The 17,855-nt window shown below is 32.8% G+C and overlaps 3 protein-coding genes and 1 pseudogene across 3 annotated transcripts; 2 read left to right on the top strand and 2 right to left on the bottom strand.

The window, feature by feature from the left end:
* The first annotated feature begins 2,696 nt into the window (after window positions 1-2,696).
* LOC144563011 (phosphatidylglycerophosphate phosphatase PTPMT2-like) lies at window positions 2,697-5,956 on the top strand. The gene is made up of 6 exons (XM_078312385.1): window positions 2,697-3,206; window positions 3,647-3,769; window positions 3,999-4,092; window positions 4,214-4,296; window positions 4,418-4,507; window positions 4,897-5,956. The coding sequence occupies exons 1-6, from the start codon at window positions 3,030-3,032 to the stop codon at window positions 5,350-5,352; spliced, it is 1,023 nt and encodes a 340-aa protein (XP_078168511.1). The 5' UTR covers window positions 2,697-3,029; the 3' UTR covers window positions 5,353-5,956.
* Window positions 5,957-8,578: 2,622 nt separating this feature from the next.
* On the bottom strand, window positions 8,579-9,994 carry LOC144563026 (polyadenylate-binding protein 2 pseudogene; annotated as a pseudogene).
* Window positions 9,995-10,250: 256 nt separating this feature from the next.
* LOC144563023 (uncharacterized) lies at window positions 10,251-12,287 on the top strand. Its single transcript, XM_078312395.1, is given in 5 exon segments — window positions 10,251-10,254; window positions 11,289-11,349; window positions 11,351-11,375; window positions 11,478-11,575; window positions 11,911-12,287. Coding segments are annotated over 5 exon segments (246 nt in total). The 3' UTR covers window positions 11,969-12,287.
* A 193-nt stretch (window positions 12,288-12,480) lies between these two features.
* On the bottom strand, window positions 12,481-16,318 carry LOC144563515 (SEC14 cytosolic factor-like). The gene is made up of 7 exons (XM_078312998.1): window positions 16,127-16,318; window positions 14,846-15,019; window positions 14,197-14,275; window positions 13,995-14,031; window positions 13,517-13,622; window positions 13,199-13,309; window positions 12,481-12,830 (listed from the first exon to the last, which is right to left on the bottom strand). The coding sequence occupies exons 1-7, from the start codon at window positions 16,232-16,234 to the stop codon at window positions 12,711-12,713; spliced, it is 735 nt and encodes a 244-aa protein (XP_078169124.1). The 5' UTR covers window positions 16,235-16,318; the 3' UTR covers window positions 12,481-12,710.
* Between the last annotated feature and the right edge of the window lie 1,537 nt (window positions 16,319-17,855).

The raw sequence follows: 17,855 nt of genomic DNA, 5'->3' as shown, positions 1-17,855 counted from the left end.
ATCCTGTGCTTGTGGGACCAATCGGATCATTATCAGTTCCCACTCGGACAACTGGCCACTGGTTGGGACAAATTACTCAAATTAGGTTGCTCAAATATACATTTTATATTAACTTATATTTAAAATTTATTTAAGCACTCTTAATATATTGTTGGACATATGCATAATCAAATGCATCCGCATATAGAGTCCCCTATTTTAAATTTGCAAATTGTATTGGAGTGATGTTATAGTAATATATTACATATTATTAATTCATACTATTGATATGTATCTTTATTTTTAAAATTTAAATAGTAGATATAATTGTTAAATATGATTTTTATATAAATATATATTTGAAAATCAAATATTGTATTATTACTATATTTGTACTAACTTTTTAGATAGGTCGAACATTATTGTGTTTTAATGGTTTAATTTTTTTTATTAAGTAATTTTTATCTATCTGAAAAAATAGTAATAGAATTATATAAATTATAAAAATTAATCTCCAAATTTATTTTCAAATATAAATCACATATAGCAATTCTAATCAACAATTTAAATTTTAAAAATTAAAATATGAATCCATAACACAAGTTAATTCTTAATATGTATATTACCACAGCGGTATAGCCTCACTCTTGGCTATGTTTGGATGTAATGAGAACAGTGAGAATAGCGTTGTTTCGCTATTCTTACAAAAAAAATCAAAATAACAATTGGTGTTATCTCAAATGTTCAATCCCTCCATCGCTATTCTAAATATTCAATCGAAACAACATTTTCGCTATTCTGAATAGCACCACATCAATACTATTCTCACACTCACACTCTTACAAGTTACAAATCATAATTTAAAGCAGCGATGCATGTCATCATTTGATCTCATCTCTGACCGCATAAACGCCAACATTTTAAAGTAGCTAATGGGCTAATGGCCTAGTCCTACCGGTATTGATCATTTTTTTATATATATGGTAATGGTTGAAATAATTTAATTATATATATATATATATATATATATATATATATATATATATATATAAAGGTTTTATTAGAGTTTCACTTTCACATTGAAAGCATTACTTTTAACTACTAAGCAGATACTGACTCTTAAAAATATTAATATTAATTGGTCAAAAATAAATAAACTATACTATCCTTTGTTAGATTAAATAAACTATACTTATTCTAATTAGATTAATTACTCTCACCTTTCTCCATCGAACAAACAATATAATTATATTACTTGAATAGAATTAGGTGTTCTTAACAAGAGAGATTAATTTCAAAACCTATCAAATTGACTTCAACAATAAATCTAAATGTTGAAACCGGTCTACCTCACGAATGATACATTTAGATATAATTTTTTTTCAAGAACTAATATCTGGTCTAGTGGTAAAGACACATATTTTCTGATATGGTAGGTCATAAGTTCGAATCTTGGTTGGAGAAAATCATTTGTAAGGAAAAAAAAAAAGATATATTATTTTTTCAAATTTATTTAGTATAACATTTAACCGGTCAAAATACAAAAATATAAGTTGATTTTGATGCATTAATTTTTCATTATTTTTTTTACCGCTAGTATAAGGACTTGATTATTGAGCTTAAGGCCAACCTACTTCTACTTATATTACTTATTTCACTTTTTTAATTTGGCAACGGAGAAAAAAGAAGAGGTAAAGAAGATAATTAAACTATTAATTAATAACCTAAATAGATTGCACAAACTATATAAATTAGGACTATTTTTTGGACTTCGTTTCGAAAAAGAATACATAGAGAAAAGAAATTTAACTCTTAAATTGAGGCAAATATTATTAAATAATATGTAACACAAAATAATAAAATAATTAATTTCGGACATTAAATCAGGCATACCTATTGTTGAACCTCTATTTGTATAAAATGAATAATTTTCAGAAGTACGATTAAACTTAACAATATTTAATAATTAATCTAATAATGAATACTTTTGCTGGTTTGAATTTTTTTTTCTAACGTTAACAAAAATTTGTTGTTGTAAATAAATACTCAATTTCCACTAGTCAGAACAAAATTGAGATATAGCGACAAATCGTGATATAAAATTATAAATGCAACGGGTCGAGCGAGAGTGAAAGATTAAGATATGATAATTAAGAGATACGCGAGATCGATAAATAGAAATAAATATTCATTCCTGTCAATCAGGTGCTGAGATTAATGAATTTGAAAATTTCCATATCACAAATACCACAATGCAAATTTGCTAATTTCAATGCAAATTTCCATATCACAAATACCAATGAACCAATTGATGATATGATATGATTTTTAACATCATCTGCAAATTTTTTTAATTTGTACCAAAATTTCAAAACACAACTTTCAACATTTCTTCGAAAAAAATTGTTAGAACAAACGCAAAATAAAATAACAAACAATAATTATAATATTATTTTTAAAACACGAATTTTCATATTATTAACGGTTGGTTCACATTTCACGAACCGCCGATATTGCTAGCAATTTGTTATTATTTTTTTTTCAGACGAGAAAAATCAACCCTTTACTATTATTGTATTTTCTAAAGTTAGTCAAAAAAAAAAAAAAAAAAAACCGAGGAGGAGCAAATATAACAGCAGAAATCCGACCCGAAACCGAAAGCCAAAAGAGGCTAGTGCCAAACATAATAAATCTCTTGTCGGTTATGGCATCCCAATCAAATTTCAAGTACTGTTCTTATTTATTATATTTTCTCTTTTTCCTTCTCTGAGGTTCCAGAAAACAAACCCTCTATTTTTCTATTGTTACCAAATCTGATCCTTTTATCTTCTAAAAACGGACCTAGAACACACAAACGCATACACGCACCCACCTCCTTTCCATTTATTAATATTCAAAAATACTCTTTCTTCTCTCTCTCTCTCTCTCTCTCTCTCTCTCTCTCCTCTTTTCCACGCATGCGCCACTTGTTCTCCTTCCCTTCCCTTCCCTTCCCTTCATTTTCCTCTAAAACGATTTCTAGGGTTTGATTGGTTGGAATTTAGGAAAAGATGAGGATAGAGCAGCTTGACGAAGGAGGTGGTTCGCAGGAGGAGGTGGTGGCGTTGAAGGCGAAGCGAGCTCTGGTCGGAGCTGGAGCGAGGATCTTGTTCTACCCTACACTTGCTTACAATGTCTTTCGTAACAAAATACAGTCCGAATTTAGGTGGTGGGATAGAGTTGATGAGGTTCGTTCTGGTCAATCAATCTGTTTCTTATTCTCTTAGGGTTTGACTGGTAAAAGTACGGATTAATTCCGAATATTTTTTGGAGAGTTATCTATGTTTTCTGGATCAATTAGAGCTAAATTTGGGCGGTTGTTGCTCTAAGCGATGGAAACAAACGACCTGGAGGTGGTTGATTGAATTTTGGGAATTTTGGTTGGATCAAATGAGCGATTGGCCTCTTTTCCTTGTTTCCTTATGTTCTAATTTTAGCCATTGAATTAATTAAAACTCAGATAATTAACTATTCCAATCTAGCTAACAACTTCTTCTCAAGCAATTACTTTTTAATTATCAGAGCCCCTAAATTAGGTCTTTCATGATCCCGACTTTTCGTTTGCCCTTTATCAAATTTTGAAGCAATCTAATTATAGTTTATTTCATCCTGTGATTATCTTTTGCAGTTTGTTCTACTTGGAGCAGTACCGTTCCCTAGCGATGTACCACATCTGAGGCTGCTTGGAGTTCGGGGTGTCGTCACACTTAACGAGGCATACGAAACATTGGTTCCATCAGCTTTATATCATGTACTATTTTGCTATCTATTTTTTGCACTTTACACTAAGACTCGCACTATTATTATTTTTTTTTATATCAGTATTAACAAAGCAATAGTTCTGATCATCTTTAGTTTGGAAGTTTGAATAAGTTCGGGGCCCTATATATTTAGAGTTTTTGTATGTAACTGCATATATGGAATTGTTTAATATTAATAATGACTTAATTTTTGTTTGATTTTTTTTTTTGTATTTTCAGGCTCATGAGATTGCCCACTTAGTGATTCCCACGAGAGATTACCTTTTTGCACCTTCATTTGAGGATATAAACCGGGCTGTGGACTTTATCCACAGTAAGTTTCTGGCACCCTTTCTCTTGTTTATGAACCTATGGAAAATAGGGGGAAAGGGGAGTTATTCCTTTTAAACTGTATCATATTATCAGCTCTTTTTGATATGTTTTCTGTAAACCAGGGAATGCTTCATGCGGCAGAACTACTTATGTACATTGCAAAGCTGGAAGGGGGCGTAGCACTACTATTGTCTTGTGCTATTTGGTAAGGAAATTTTCTTCCTTGTTTTAGTGCTTTTAGTCTCTATATCTTTTTCGAATGTTAGAATTCTATTTCTTTTGCAAATCTTGTATGTTGTGGTAATTTTTTTTTTTCAACACGGCAGATTGCGCATAAAAATATGACTCCGGAAACTGCCCTTAATCATGTTCGATCAATTAGACCACGTGTCCTCCTGGCACCATCACAGTGGCAGGTAAAAGATATTATATTTAGTCAGATAAACTTTAAAATTGAGTTATAACCATGAGAAAGAAGGAAGAACAGCATATTTATCTTGAACTTCTGTTTTTATTAAGTGTGGGAAAACTAAACTCAGTAGCTTTGACTTCAATACTGTTAGTAGAAAACAACCTTGGCTATTTGGCATGGTGGTATGATGGTCTAATTCATCTTTACACTATATATTCTCCTCTTTTTCTTTCTCTCTTTTTTACGAATTTCTTTGGTGAAAGAACTTTAACTTGGGGGTAGGTAGGCTAAAATAGGAAAAAGAGTCACTAGGTTTTCTGTCCCTTTTGTTTTAAATGGAGGCATACAGTCTTCTTTTATACTAACTTCTACATTGGTGACATTCAATTACAGGCTGTTCAAGAATATAGCCAACAGAAGCATTGGGTACTTTCAAATTCAACTGAGACTTCTTGTAATATGAATTTAATCAAAGAAGAAAGTATCAGAAATTTGGCCCTTAAGTGCTTTAACGAGCGGTCTAATGAAGAAGACCTCATCTTCTCCTTCTTCCAGATTGCACTCCCCTCACCTCGAAGTTCATGTAACAACAATGCTAGTGGCAGTGAGGAGGGAATATTTATAAGTGAAGAAGATTTTGATGGGTATGACTTGTGCACAGACATATGCAAGGAGTTTGACTTGTGCGCATTACCATCTAATGGAGATTTCCAGTCTCAGGCATTAAATGGAGATGCCCATCCTAAGCCAGCCATAATAAGGAAGCTTACTTGCCTATTTGGGGCCTTGAAGGTCTCGGCTAGCTGTGAGCCGCCTTCTAGCTCAGTCACAGAGATTCGTGCATGTTAGGTTAATCTAAGGTTTAGCCGGTTCTCTTTCCTGCCACAATATCATTTGGGCCCATGGAAAATCTTGAAATAATTATGCACACTTGCTCGGTGGAATGAGAAACATCACACACAACACAATTCCCAAACAAGGTCAAAATTATCCTCCAAAACCCTGCCTCCTCGTCCCACTGCCCCTCTTTTATTCAAAGGATGCCCTATTACACACCCTTGCTGGTTCTTGTTATGAAAATAAGGAAGGGAAGTTTTGGCATTTTGAAAGTGTCATGGGAAGGGCCTATTAGTGATGGTCTCTGAGAGAGGCCTATGTCGATGGGTCCATACTCAATTTGCATGATGTTTTGAGGCTTTGTAAGTGCATGCATAGAGTCCTTTGCTATCTTTTTGTAGGTAAATATTAGTTGGTGGAGATGCAATTATTGTAACTGGCAGTAGTCTGCAGTGGGCGGCTTAAAGTGTATATGTTAAGAGTTTCTAGAGTTTAAATGTTGTTTTGATCAATCTTAATTAAGTGCACCTTAGCAAAGTAGATTAACATCATGTCTACAAGACATTGCATCAATATATGATCTTGTTGCTGTTTTCATTGGCACGGTCCATTGTTTGGTTTATTTACTGTTTTAATTTCTGTGATCCTACGCACAGTAGATTGGTAAACACCAGTACATAAATAGCAATCAGGATCGGATTCGGGTGCGGTCTAAATGAGAGCAACATTGGATGTAGGAGCAATCAGGATCAGACTCATGGCCGGTCCTAATTCTTATCTTTAAGATGGGACCTAGCTTACCTGATCATAATCCGTAACTATGAAGATCGGTTGTTTAGTTAGCTGACTCTAGATAGCATGCTATAGTGTTTTTTGATCTTAAACAATAAACTATGAGATAAAAATACGCTATTTGAATTACAACTGCTATAGTGTGTAACGTGTAGTGCAAATAGTGCACAATAGGCTATGAGATAAAAATATGTTATTTGAGTTACAAATGCTATAGCGTATAGTGTAAATAGTATATGTTATGCTACATAGGTTTTTATTTTAAGACTCAAATTGAAAATTTATTATAATGACCAAATTATTTTAAGGCCCATATTACTTGTGTTTTTAAATAGAAAAATATAGATAATTTATGACATGATGTATATGTTATTTTGAATATAAAAAATTAGTATATGCCATTATGCTTGGGTTATTATAAATAGAAAAATATATAGTTTGTGATATTTCTAAGGGATATTATGAATAGGAATTTAAAATTTGCAATTCTTCAATATAAATATTATAGTTTCTTAATTAATTTGGTGTCACTTAGTACTCCATAAGACTTTAGATAATATTGATAATTAGTAGAATTACATTATATAATTTTTGAAAAGAAAAAAAATAGGTAGGATAGTTTTCGCTATAGTCACGTTATTCGTGATAGCTTTTTTTTTGTAACCTTTCCGTGATGACACAATAATAACTATTTAGAACCTTAGAAACAACAAACAAAAGCAAGCAGTATATTAAAATTGAACAATCTGCCACGATCTGAAATTCAAAATCAACACATAGCGGTACCATTCATCCAGGTTGAATGTAAATCTTGGAAGTTACCTCGCTACTATAAAATTGAACAAGAAATTACTATTTCATCAGGTTAAATATTTGACAGTAACACTAAGATGAGTATTAGCCTAGTTTTTTTAACCTCCGTACAGTTGTTAAATAATTACACTATCAACACTAAACCCCTTCCAATAAACTCTATACTGTGCCATCAGCCCCAAATCTTAATTACCGCACTCGGCCTCAATCAGTTATTTATCTTTCATTGAAGCCCCAAACCACCTCTATTCGTATCAATTGAACCACAATACAGGACAAGAAGGGAGATATCCAAGAGAATTGAAAAGGTCAGAAAAGTATCCAGAAAAAAAATATGCATACAAGTTCAAAAAAATATCGAGTAAACGAGTTATTATATCATATACAAATAACATGACATATGACATGATATCCACATTCCCGACCACCGTGTTGTTGTGGATAGTAACATCAATTAGAACCAAAACCAAGCGTTCAACTTTTAAAAATAATCAATATATAGGACCAAATTGCAAAGATTTTTTTACCTTTCATATCAACATCAATTAGGACCAAATTGGTATAATCCTCGGCCCAGTTCAGAATTTTTATTTCAGCCGAGCCCAAGTTCAAAACTTTCAAAATCAAATTTATTTTGTTCTCAGCTGAGTCCTTTCAAAGAACTATATGGGGTTCGTTTCGATTCGTGAAAAGTTAAAAAATCTAATCTGGACAGAGCTGTTTATAATTTTGTTGAGTCAGGTACCTGTGGTGATCCAAATTCTGCAGACAGAGCTGGAGAAAGTGAAATAAAATTAACGTATCACTATCCCGTATGCCGTATCGTGCGTCCAGACAACTGTATCGCTGCCGTTCAAGAGGTCTCGGAGACCGTATCCGATGGAATGAGATATGCCACCTAAGCCAAGATGGCATATCCAATATATATCAAGGCTGTATCGGTATTGGATATGTCATACGTACCCGTATGGGACCCTATATGGCCACCTAAACCGAACTGGCATATCCGATACATATCGGGACCGTATTATGTACCCGTATAGGACCCTATGTAGAGTATTGGACTAACACGGAGAAACATAGTCTACAAAGCTTTCAAAAAAAGAGATTTTGGAAATGATCGGAAATGATTTGGTGGACGAAAAATAAGTTAAAAGACGGATATCCGTGACTAAAATTTTGGTGGTTTTGTACAATTTATTTTTAGTTTTTTTTATAATAAAAGAGAAAAATAAAGATAAAGAAAATAATGGTATAAAAGGAATTTGATTCGATCTTTAATAGCTTGAGAATCCTAGTAATAACAATAACAAGCAAAAAAAATACATGAACACTTCTTTTCTAATCCAAGAGAATAGGGAGAAACACAAGGGAGGAGAACACCTCCCTTTTCGGCAGCTACCCATTTTTTTTTTTTTCCCCTCCTCTTTTTTTCCACTGCACACACAAAACCTAAAACACACCACTACAAACACAAAACCTAATAAACTAATTAGTCAGACGTACGTCCAACATAAACTTTAAATATGCCAACAACTAAAGCAACCAAGCAGGTGAGCACTTTGCAAAATAACGACATAGATGCATAGGTGCAAAATTGCTGCGGTGGCCTCTAGATCTGGGTCCTTAGTCCTTACTGACCTGGCTGCACAAATGGCGCAATTATGCTCAACATTGGAGGACCGAGCGGCCTCATCCCATGAATCATCTGTGACCGGAATCCAAATCCTGACTGAGAGAGCACAAAGGGAAGAGCTTGTGCATAATACATGGGCAGACAATGACCTATAGGAGGCCCCATTGTCTTACGCCGCATCTGTTCAAATTCAAACCGCAGTCTAGCCGTACGATATTCTTTACGCTGAGCAATTGCTACATATAGTGGCTTCCCAGCAACTATTTTCCGATTCATTTCCACAAGAGCGCGACTGGCTTCCTGAATAGTTGAGAAGGCAACAAACCCAAACCCCTTGCTAATGCCATTTTCAATCCTCATGATCTTGCAAGAGGTTATTGTGCCATATTGAGAAAAAATTTCTCTTAGTTGATCATCACTGATGCTATCATCTAAATTCTTCAAATATAAATTCAACCCATGAAGCTTGCCCATCGCCTCTTTCGCGCTCTGATAGAACTTGGCCTTTAGCTCCATCTCCCTTTCTGATTTCTTCTGCGCTCTTCCCACATACCACTCCTGACAGTTAAATATCTTTCCATTAAGCTCATGAACCGCATGCGCGGCATCCTCAGGGTTCTCAAAATTAACGAACCCGAAGCACCTTGATTTACCATTCTCATCAGTCATAACAACAGCACTGGTGATTGTGCCATACTTGCCGAATATTTCTTTGAGTTCCTCCTTTGTGGTGGACTTGGCTAGGTTTTTAACATAGACATTATTAAATTTTGTTTTGTCCACTGCATTTTCTCTGTCCTGCTTGCGGCGAAAGGGGCCCACATAAACTTTCTTGCCATTCAAAAGCATCCCACTGTGCAGTTCTATTGCTTTTTTTGCAGCTTCCTCGGTTTCGTAATGAACAAAACCATAACCTTTCGACAGCCCAAAAGCATCTGTTGCGACTTTGCAACTAAGGATTGTACCAAATCCAGAGAATTTCCGGTGCAGTTGCTTGTTATCGATAGATTTGTCTAGGTTCTTGATAAATATATTGGCAGCACCACTAAGACGTAAACTCGGGTCATGGTTTAAATACATTATACGAATGAACTTGTTACCTAGAGGTTCAAAGTTTAGCTTATCCAATGCCTTTGCAGCATCAGCGGCGCTGCTAAAGTTCACGTAGGCATAACCAAGGGACCGCTGGGTGGTGACGTCACGGCAGACCCTCACAGATCTGACGAAGCCCATTGTGCTGAACATCTTGAAGAGTTGAAAGTCGGTGATGTTGATATCCAGATCTCCCACATACAAAGAGGTGGCGATCGGAAATTGAACCACTCCCTGCTCTGCTCCGTTGATTGTCGAAGCAACAGCCACCGTGTTAGTCATGGCCGTGTGATTAGGTGCAATCACGTACATTTCCGCCATTCTTACTTCTTTTTTTTTTTTTCTCTGTTATCTCTAAACCCCCTGAAAATGGCGACAAATAAAGTTTGATTATATATAAATATAGACAAATAAAGTTTGATTATATAGACATGACTTATTTGGTTCTGCTGTTTCGAAACAACTTTATATTTGAGCATGCTATTTTGAGACAACCACAATTAGATTATTGAGGAAAATTTTATTTTTCATATCCGAGTTTTCTAATTATGACAAAACTTAATAAAAACTTGTATAAATGGGTAAAAAAAAAAAAATTAATGTTATTAAAAGAAATGCAAATAGCTTGTTTATTGTCTTTTTTTTTATTTTTTGAATGGTAATGCTTTTATTTTGACAGCTAAATGCGTAACTCAAAAAAACTTTTATATTTTTATATCAAATTTAGTATCATTCTATCCATTCTTATTATATTAAATTAGAAAAAATATATTAGAAATTAAATTTATATATTAATGTCGAATAGAATAACTTTATTTCATATATCATACTTTGTATTCTTTTTTAAGAATCCACTGAGAATATTAATGAAGTATTTATAGTATAAGTTATTAATTTATTATGTGATGCTAGACTTTGACATCTAAATTTCATATATAAAATCACATTTTTCACATGACAATTTTTTTACTATTTGTTAAAAAATTAATTCAATTTATTACTTCTTTACTTATTAATTTTGTGATCAATTCATTCAAATTATGCAATAATGCGGCCATTTTTATTAATACCCTAAAAAAAAGAAAATTTTAATTTTTAAGATTGCCCCTGCATTGGTTTTTTTTTTTTTTAAAACTGCCCCGACCGCTGAACTCACGGGCGGCCCACCCTCCCTAGCAGACCGCCCGGGCCAGGGGTAGTCCACTAGGGACCAGAACGCCCGGGGGCCAGGCGGTCCGCTAATTTTTTTATTTTTTTATTTTTTAGAGAGATCTTAATATTTTGATTTAAATAATTTTGTGAAGAGATATGTTGTGAAATGATTTATTCTTTCATCCAATCTTTACAAGTCTTTACAATGCTCTTTATATAGACAGAGCCATAGAAATGATACCAGTCTGTGACTGGTTTGTTACAACAAACTATCTAACAGAATATCTAACAGAATATCTAACCGAATCTATATCTGTAATACCATCATCGGAAAACTGAGCATTCAGTATAATCTTTTGCATCAAATTCACCTTTGAGATAATTATTTTTTTTCACCAGAGTTTCATTCATGTTTTGGAATAAAAATTTCGTAACTCTATTTATCTGTTTCTCTCTCTGACAGGTGGGGCATTTGGTGGGAATAGGGGAGCAAGACCGGTACCTCCTGAGAAAGGAGTATTTCCTGGATCATCTACATGAGTGTGACCTCGTACTTATTTTTTCCTTTCACTCGAACTTACGGAATCATCAAATAAAGCACTTCTTAATTAAAAACAAATGACTGATTGAATTTCTGAAAATGTGTGCACAGGATAAGAAAGAGTATATAGCATGCCTGAAAACTGCAGGGTTTAAATTGGAAAAATGTAGACATCTGTCTAAGAAGTACTTGCAGTGCCGTATGGAGAGGTAATCTTATCATCATTTGAAAATTCATAATGAAATTCCTAGTTACTAAACAATTGCATAAGAGACTTCCATTTTTATTATTTACAGGCCCTGCATGCCTTTTGTATTCAAAGCTACTTCCAGCTACCTTCTACCAGTAGTTGATCTTCAGCACATTGGTACCATGTATTAGTTAAAGAGTTCATGCTATGAAGTGATGAAAATGATCTATCAGATATATTGGCCTTTGAATCTTTGAAATGATGCCATATCTCCTGTTGAAACAACCAATTGCATTGAGCATTGTATATTTTTCAGTACCTTTATCCATTTTTCTTATTTGCACATTTTTTTAGAAATTTGATGGCCAGACAAGACATGCCAGAGCTTGGATTTGGAAAAGAATTGGAATGAGACTGTTCTAATATTGACGGTGAGAAAATAAAAAATTCAATCTCGCCCGGTAACTGATAAACAATAAGTAGTTTGTGCCGAGCCCCAATTTTTTATATTTTATTTCCTTCTTTATTACCTTAGTTTCTATAATGAGTTGCTTCCTTTTCCATTGCAGAGGCATTTGAAAAATAAAACTGTGCTTAGAGCATACACAGGAACAAAGTTTTGTAGTTTACTTTTAGTTGTTTAATGGAAATAATTTTCAGCACCTATTTTTCTTTGGATCAAGTTCAGAAAATGCCAAGAAATGGTAGGTGCAGGGAGTTTATAATGAAGGTTTGCATAATTTTTCTTTGATGGCTTTAACTTTTATTTTCTCTTTCATACAAAGAAAGTCTGTTAGCAGCACTGGTTTATTACCCTATAGCACGAGTACTAGGCAAGAAGCAAAAGAGTTCCTGTACTGGTAAACGACTTCCCCGCTTTATAGCATTCTTGATTGCCGTGAATTTTATATAGAAAGATGGAAATAATATGTATACAAATAAAACCACTTCTTTTTTTTTGTACTAACCAGAAAAGGTTTAGTATTAAAAGAAAGAAGAAAAATTAACACAAGCACAAGCATGCACATCAGTGATCTCATCAGCAAGACTATCAAGACACATATATTACTTAACATAGTTCATCAGATTGCTTTCTTTCATTTTATCTTTTATAACCAAATTTCCATATTATTGTAAAATAAAGATTCTACTCCTTAATTTGACTTGTCAATGGGGATGAGCGGCAGCTTTCCACCGTAGATATCTGGTATCTGGCTCTCTTCCATCTCTTCTAGTAGTGTTGTTTGCAAATTCTTGTCATCTACAAAGACAAACTAAACACCTCTATCTTTAATTTAAATTTTAGTTCCAGTCTAACACTTGCAATAAAGGTTTTACAATTAAAAATTTTAAATTAATTTATTACGAAGTCAAGTGGTAAAAAAAAAAGAATGTTTATAAGTTAATTTTAGTACATTTATTTTTCATAATTTTTACTGTTTGACTTTATACTAAATTAATTGGAAATTTTATTAATTTTGCATGTATACACATCACTCGTAAAGTACACCGGTTTCAATAATTTGGATTCGTTGTTTGAAGTCAATATGATATATTTTAGAGTTTTTAAAAACACTCTAGTTCAACTCTGATTATTGTTTGCACCAATTTATTAGTTTTAAATAAATAATGATTATTTTACCTTCTTTTTGGTATTCTTGTCAATGAAGGGAGAGAGAATCTTCCATATTTTCATGAAGACATACGGCACATGGATCAAAAGTACCTTACCCAGCCTTTCCGGATAGTAATTCTGTATATGGCAACCCAAAAAAAAAAAAAAATGCGCCCAAAATCCAAATTATATGTAAAGAATAAAAAAGAAGTTTCAAACAAGAGAATTTTCTGAGTCTATTCAATCATTGTATCTGATATAAGTAATTACTATATTGGATTAAAAATAAAGATTATCAGATGAGAAAACAAGGTATATGTTCATAAAAGAGAAAAGTTTGTATACCTGCATGATATCAAGGGCTGCCAGATAGCCACGTATGTCTAAATTGGAATATCCCCATCCCTTGAGATCATTTATGCAAAGGAATTTCTCTTGGCCACTTGGCAACCTGCATATATTTTGTAAAACCAAAAAGATGGAATTAATCAACAATTTTGCAGCTTGTTAATTTGAATATGAGAAAGACATGAAATTGGGAATTTTTTTTTTTCAAAATAAAAAATAAAAAATGGGTTTATCAAGTACAATTAAAGAAAGACAGAGAATCAGTGATCATATTCTTATACAAATGATCCATAATTAACTAACCGGGTTCATTAAGCACTTAAATAGAGCCATAAAAAATGGAGAAAATAGTCTACTGACGATAAATAGGTTGATGAATGTTGAATTAGTTGGGAATTCAAATGCTATATTTTGCGTAAATTTTGCATCAAAAATGGAGTTTGGTAACCAGTCAGATGAACTGATAGAGAATTACCTGGCACAGACTCTGTCCAGACAGTAAATCGAAAAGCCTGTTAATTAAGTAAATATACTTCATTATTATCAGAACAATCTTATGCTGGCATTATTTATACATAGAAAAATTGTTTTGAATGAGAAGACAAAGTCAGCTACAGTATTTTTTTTTTTGGATTTTCTTTTTTCTGTTCTTTATATATGCTTTATAGTAAACTTACGCTTAAACTCTTCAATATCTCCTTTTAAATGCTTACCACCTAAAAGGACGACTATAGGTCGCCCGGCCCTGTCGAATCCCTGCAAGTGTTGGTGCATTTCAAATTCAAGTTTTTTTAAAGTCCTTAAATTAGATTAATAAAACCCAGACCCAAACCAACACAATCAAATGATCCTCATCAAATTAAGATGATATATAGTGCACCTAGGTGACCTAATAAGACACGCATGATAAGTAGGAAATTGGAAGAAAAAAATAATTGAAGACAAGCCCCAACTCAAGCACAAACATAAATGACTTTGATTTTGCACAAATATGTTTTGTTTTTAGAAGGCTTGTTTCAGTGTCCGTTTAATATTATTTGAAAAGGATTTAAGAGGGAAAAAGATCATTTATCATAAATTAATATTCTAACGGAATAAAAACAACTCAGCTAATTAGCCAGAAACCATTTGGTCTTGAACCAGTATATTTCTAGGCATGTTAATAACTGCATTAATAAAAAAAATGACAAACTAAAATAAGGGAAAATAAGCTTTATAGTAAAGTATCAGAACAGATATCCAACACCTAAATTACAAGAATATTGTAATTTTATAATTAGCTCTACCTTTTCTTCTTCACAAAAAAAAATATATATATAGTTCTACCTGAGAAAAGAAGTTTTTTTGGGCAATCCGATTAGGGAACTCCGATTCCGAGATGAAACCGTTTGGTACGGCCTCTTTTCTCCATTTGACATACTTCAACAACATAACTGATGCTTTTTCTACATTTAGGTTTCTAGCTCGTAGAAACCTCCTAACAGCGAAATCATCCAGTTCCTGCATGACACATAATTTCCTATGTTATTTAGAGCTTGAACCATAATGATATATAGATTAATTTTGACATCATGCTGCTAATCAGTATGGAAATGCTTTTGTTAAGTCAATTTTGAATTTCAATTAGCAGTTATAAAGTGTTGTGAGGAGTTTGATTTACATCTTGAGTTATTTATCTGAATAATTTATGCGAAACCATATTTGCTAAAAGAAAAAAGTAGGAATTTAATTATATCTTCCCAGGCATTTCATGAAAAACACACTAGCTTTTTTTATTATTAGGATCATATATATACTTTCACAATATTTTGATTTTACACATTCCCAGGCAATCATAAAATCACATTTTTAGTGAAAATGTGAAACATTGGAATTTACATTTTTTTTTAGAATCCTAATTTTTGCTTCTTTAATGATTAATTATTCCTTTTAAAATTTGTTACATGTCTCTCTAGCCAAACAAAGAGTAGAGACATAATATGTGCACAGCACAACTGATACAATCAATATGATTTGAAATCAACTAGTCTATCTATGAAGCAATTAAAAAATTTAGCAGTTCGATTTTATCAGGAGCTGACAAAATGACTTTCAAAATGCAATTATAATTATTTAATTTACAATAACAAATAAATATGGTTACAATTTTTTACTTCTCAGCCAAAAATATGCTAAATTATACTACTGCTGTCTAATTCCCCATGTCATTTTCAAGAATTTTCTCTCCAGCGTTAATTTTAAACATCATGCAATTCACGAGTCATATATACTTTTCTCAAGTCAACTTCTACAACTTAGAAAAAATCAAATAGTAAAATTCTAATGAAAGCGAGACTCGGAACATGAACACTAATTCCTTTGTGCCTTCCAAGTAATTCTCAGTTCTTAGTTGACTTGACCACCTTTCACTTGTAAATTTTTTGTTGAGTTGTATTGATTTCAAAGATTGTCTTTCTGAAATGCAAAAAGATCACTTAAAGCCTATACAATATAGACCTAGTATAACCTTACATAGATATAATCTACAAAAAAAATCAACAAATAATACAAATTCCAACTAAAAAGATGCGATCTTTATAAACAGCAGAGAGAGAGAGAGAGAGAGACCTTAACAGAAGGATCTTGGGCTTGAACGGAGGCACGCAGCTCGGCAACTAATTTGGATTCAGTTTCATCTCTCTCTCTTTCTGTTTCTTTGAGATCATGGAGATCCATGGTTGATCTCTATGCGAGTTCCAAATGAACTTTCTCCTAAAAGGAAAGGAACATGTGTAGGAGATGAGCTGCACATATATATGCATTCGTTTTCATTGTAACTGGGGTACTGCCGTACTGTGGTGAATTTAAGAAGAGGACAGTTGGTATAAAAAGGCATGAGCGTATGTGTCGGGCAACTTGAATGAGATGTGAACGAGTTGTTGACAATCATTAATGCATTTGTTTCTCTCCCTTTTGGATTCTTTGTAGAGGTACATTCAAAGCAACCCTCCTAACTTGGAATACATTTTGGATTAAATCCAGGACATTAGTTATATACTAGCACGAATCTTAAAGGTCCTGTGCATTACAGGTTTGGACTGGATTGGTATGACTTTTAATCTGGCGGTCCGGATTAAAACTCAAATGATGCTTTAGATTCGGACTCTAATTCGGAAATAATGAATTTAAAATGTATTTCATTAGTAAAGATTGTACTTTTAATTAATCCATCAAATATATATTAGCTGTAGATTTTAGAAAAAAAAAATCAGTTAAAAAATTGATTAGACCACAAAACATAATTGAATTTATATTATTTGTAATTTAAAAGGGCTCTTCTAAATTATGGTTTTAAATCAACATAACTTTAAAATGAATTGTGCTTATGCATCGTTAAATTTGTTTATTTTGTACGTTGCTTAATATTTTTTTTCTATGTAATATAATTATATATTGTCTAATGAATAATATTCTTAGTTAAAATATCTTGTGTGTTGGATTATACAGAATACTTTATATGAATATTGTTATTTTTATATTCTTAAGAACTTATTTATGTTATTATTTGTTGGGTTTATTTTTTATGTTTTTAGTTATAATAATAATTAATTATACTATATTATTTTTCTGCAAATGAAACTCGCAAAATCTGTAAAAATCAACCGCAAAAAAAATTTACAAACTTAAATGAAGTTTGAAGTATAGTATTGATTATAAACTCAAAATGTCATAACTCCACTATAATGAATTATATCTTAAACGCACCCAAAATTCAACCAATCTTAAACGTGTACATCCTCTATTGGTTGTGTTGGGTACTCGTGTATGGCGTGCCAAATTTTATTATTTTTGTTACTGACAAAGTAGGCCCTCTTATTAATTACTTGTCTAGTAATTTTTAATGATCTATACAACTGCTTGATATTGATTGGGTGGCCCTCAAAAAGTGGAGTAGGCCACAAATAAAGATTTGTGTTTTGAATGATTACAAGGTATAAATGGAAGACATTTGATTTGACTGTTTGATAATGTTTTAAGTTTAACAGTAAAAAAATAGTTGTATGCCTGCGAAGTAGGACTGGCAAAAAAGCTCGTGGTTCGTGGCCCGCTTGGTATTTGCTCATGACTCGATCGGTAACAGCTTGTTCGTTAGTGATCGAGTTAAAATTAGCTCGCTCGCTACATACTCGAGCCATAATTAATGAGTTTGAGTTTGGCCTGGCTTGGCACGAGCCAGCTCGGTCGTTAACAAGCTATTTAATATACATAGTTTAATAGTTTAATCGGATTTGTTCACTTCAGATTAGAGATATTATGGTCTATGGATATTATAGTCAGTGTTATGGCAATTGCACTT

This window comes from Carex rostrata, chromosome 12, assembly GCF_964058835.1.
Source record: "Carex rostrata chromosome 12, lpCarRost1.2, whole genome shotgun sequence".
NCBI lineage: Eukaryota > Viridiplantae > Streptophyta > Magnoliopsida > Poales > Cyperaceae > Carex > Carex rostrata.
Note: the sequence above shows the minus strand (reverse complement) of the source record. Positions and strands in the feature narration are given on the sequence as shown.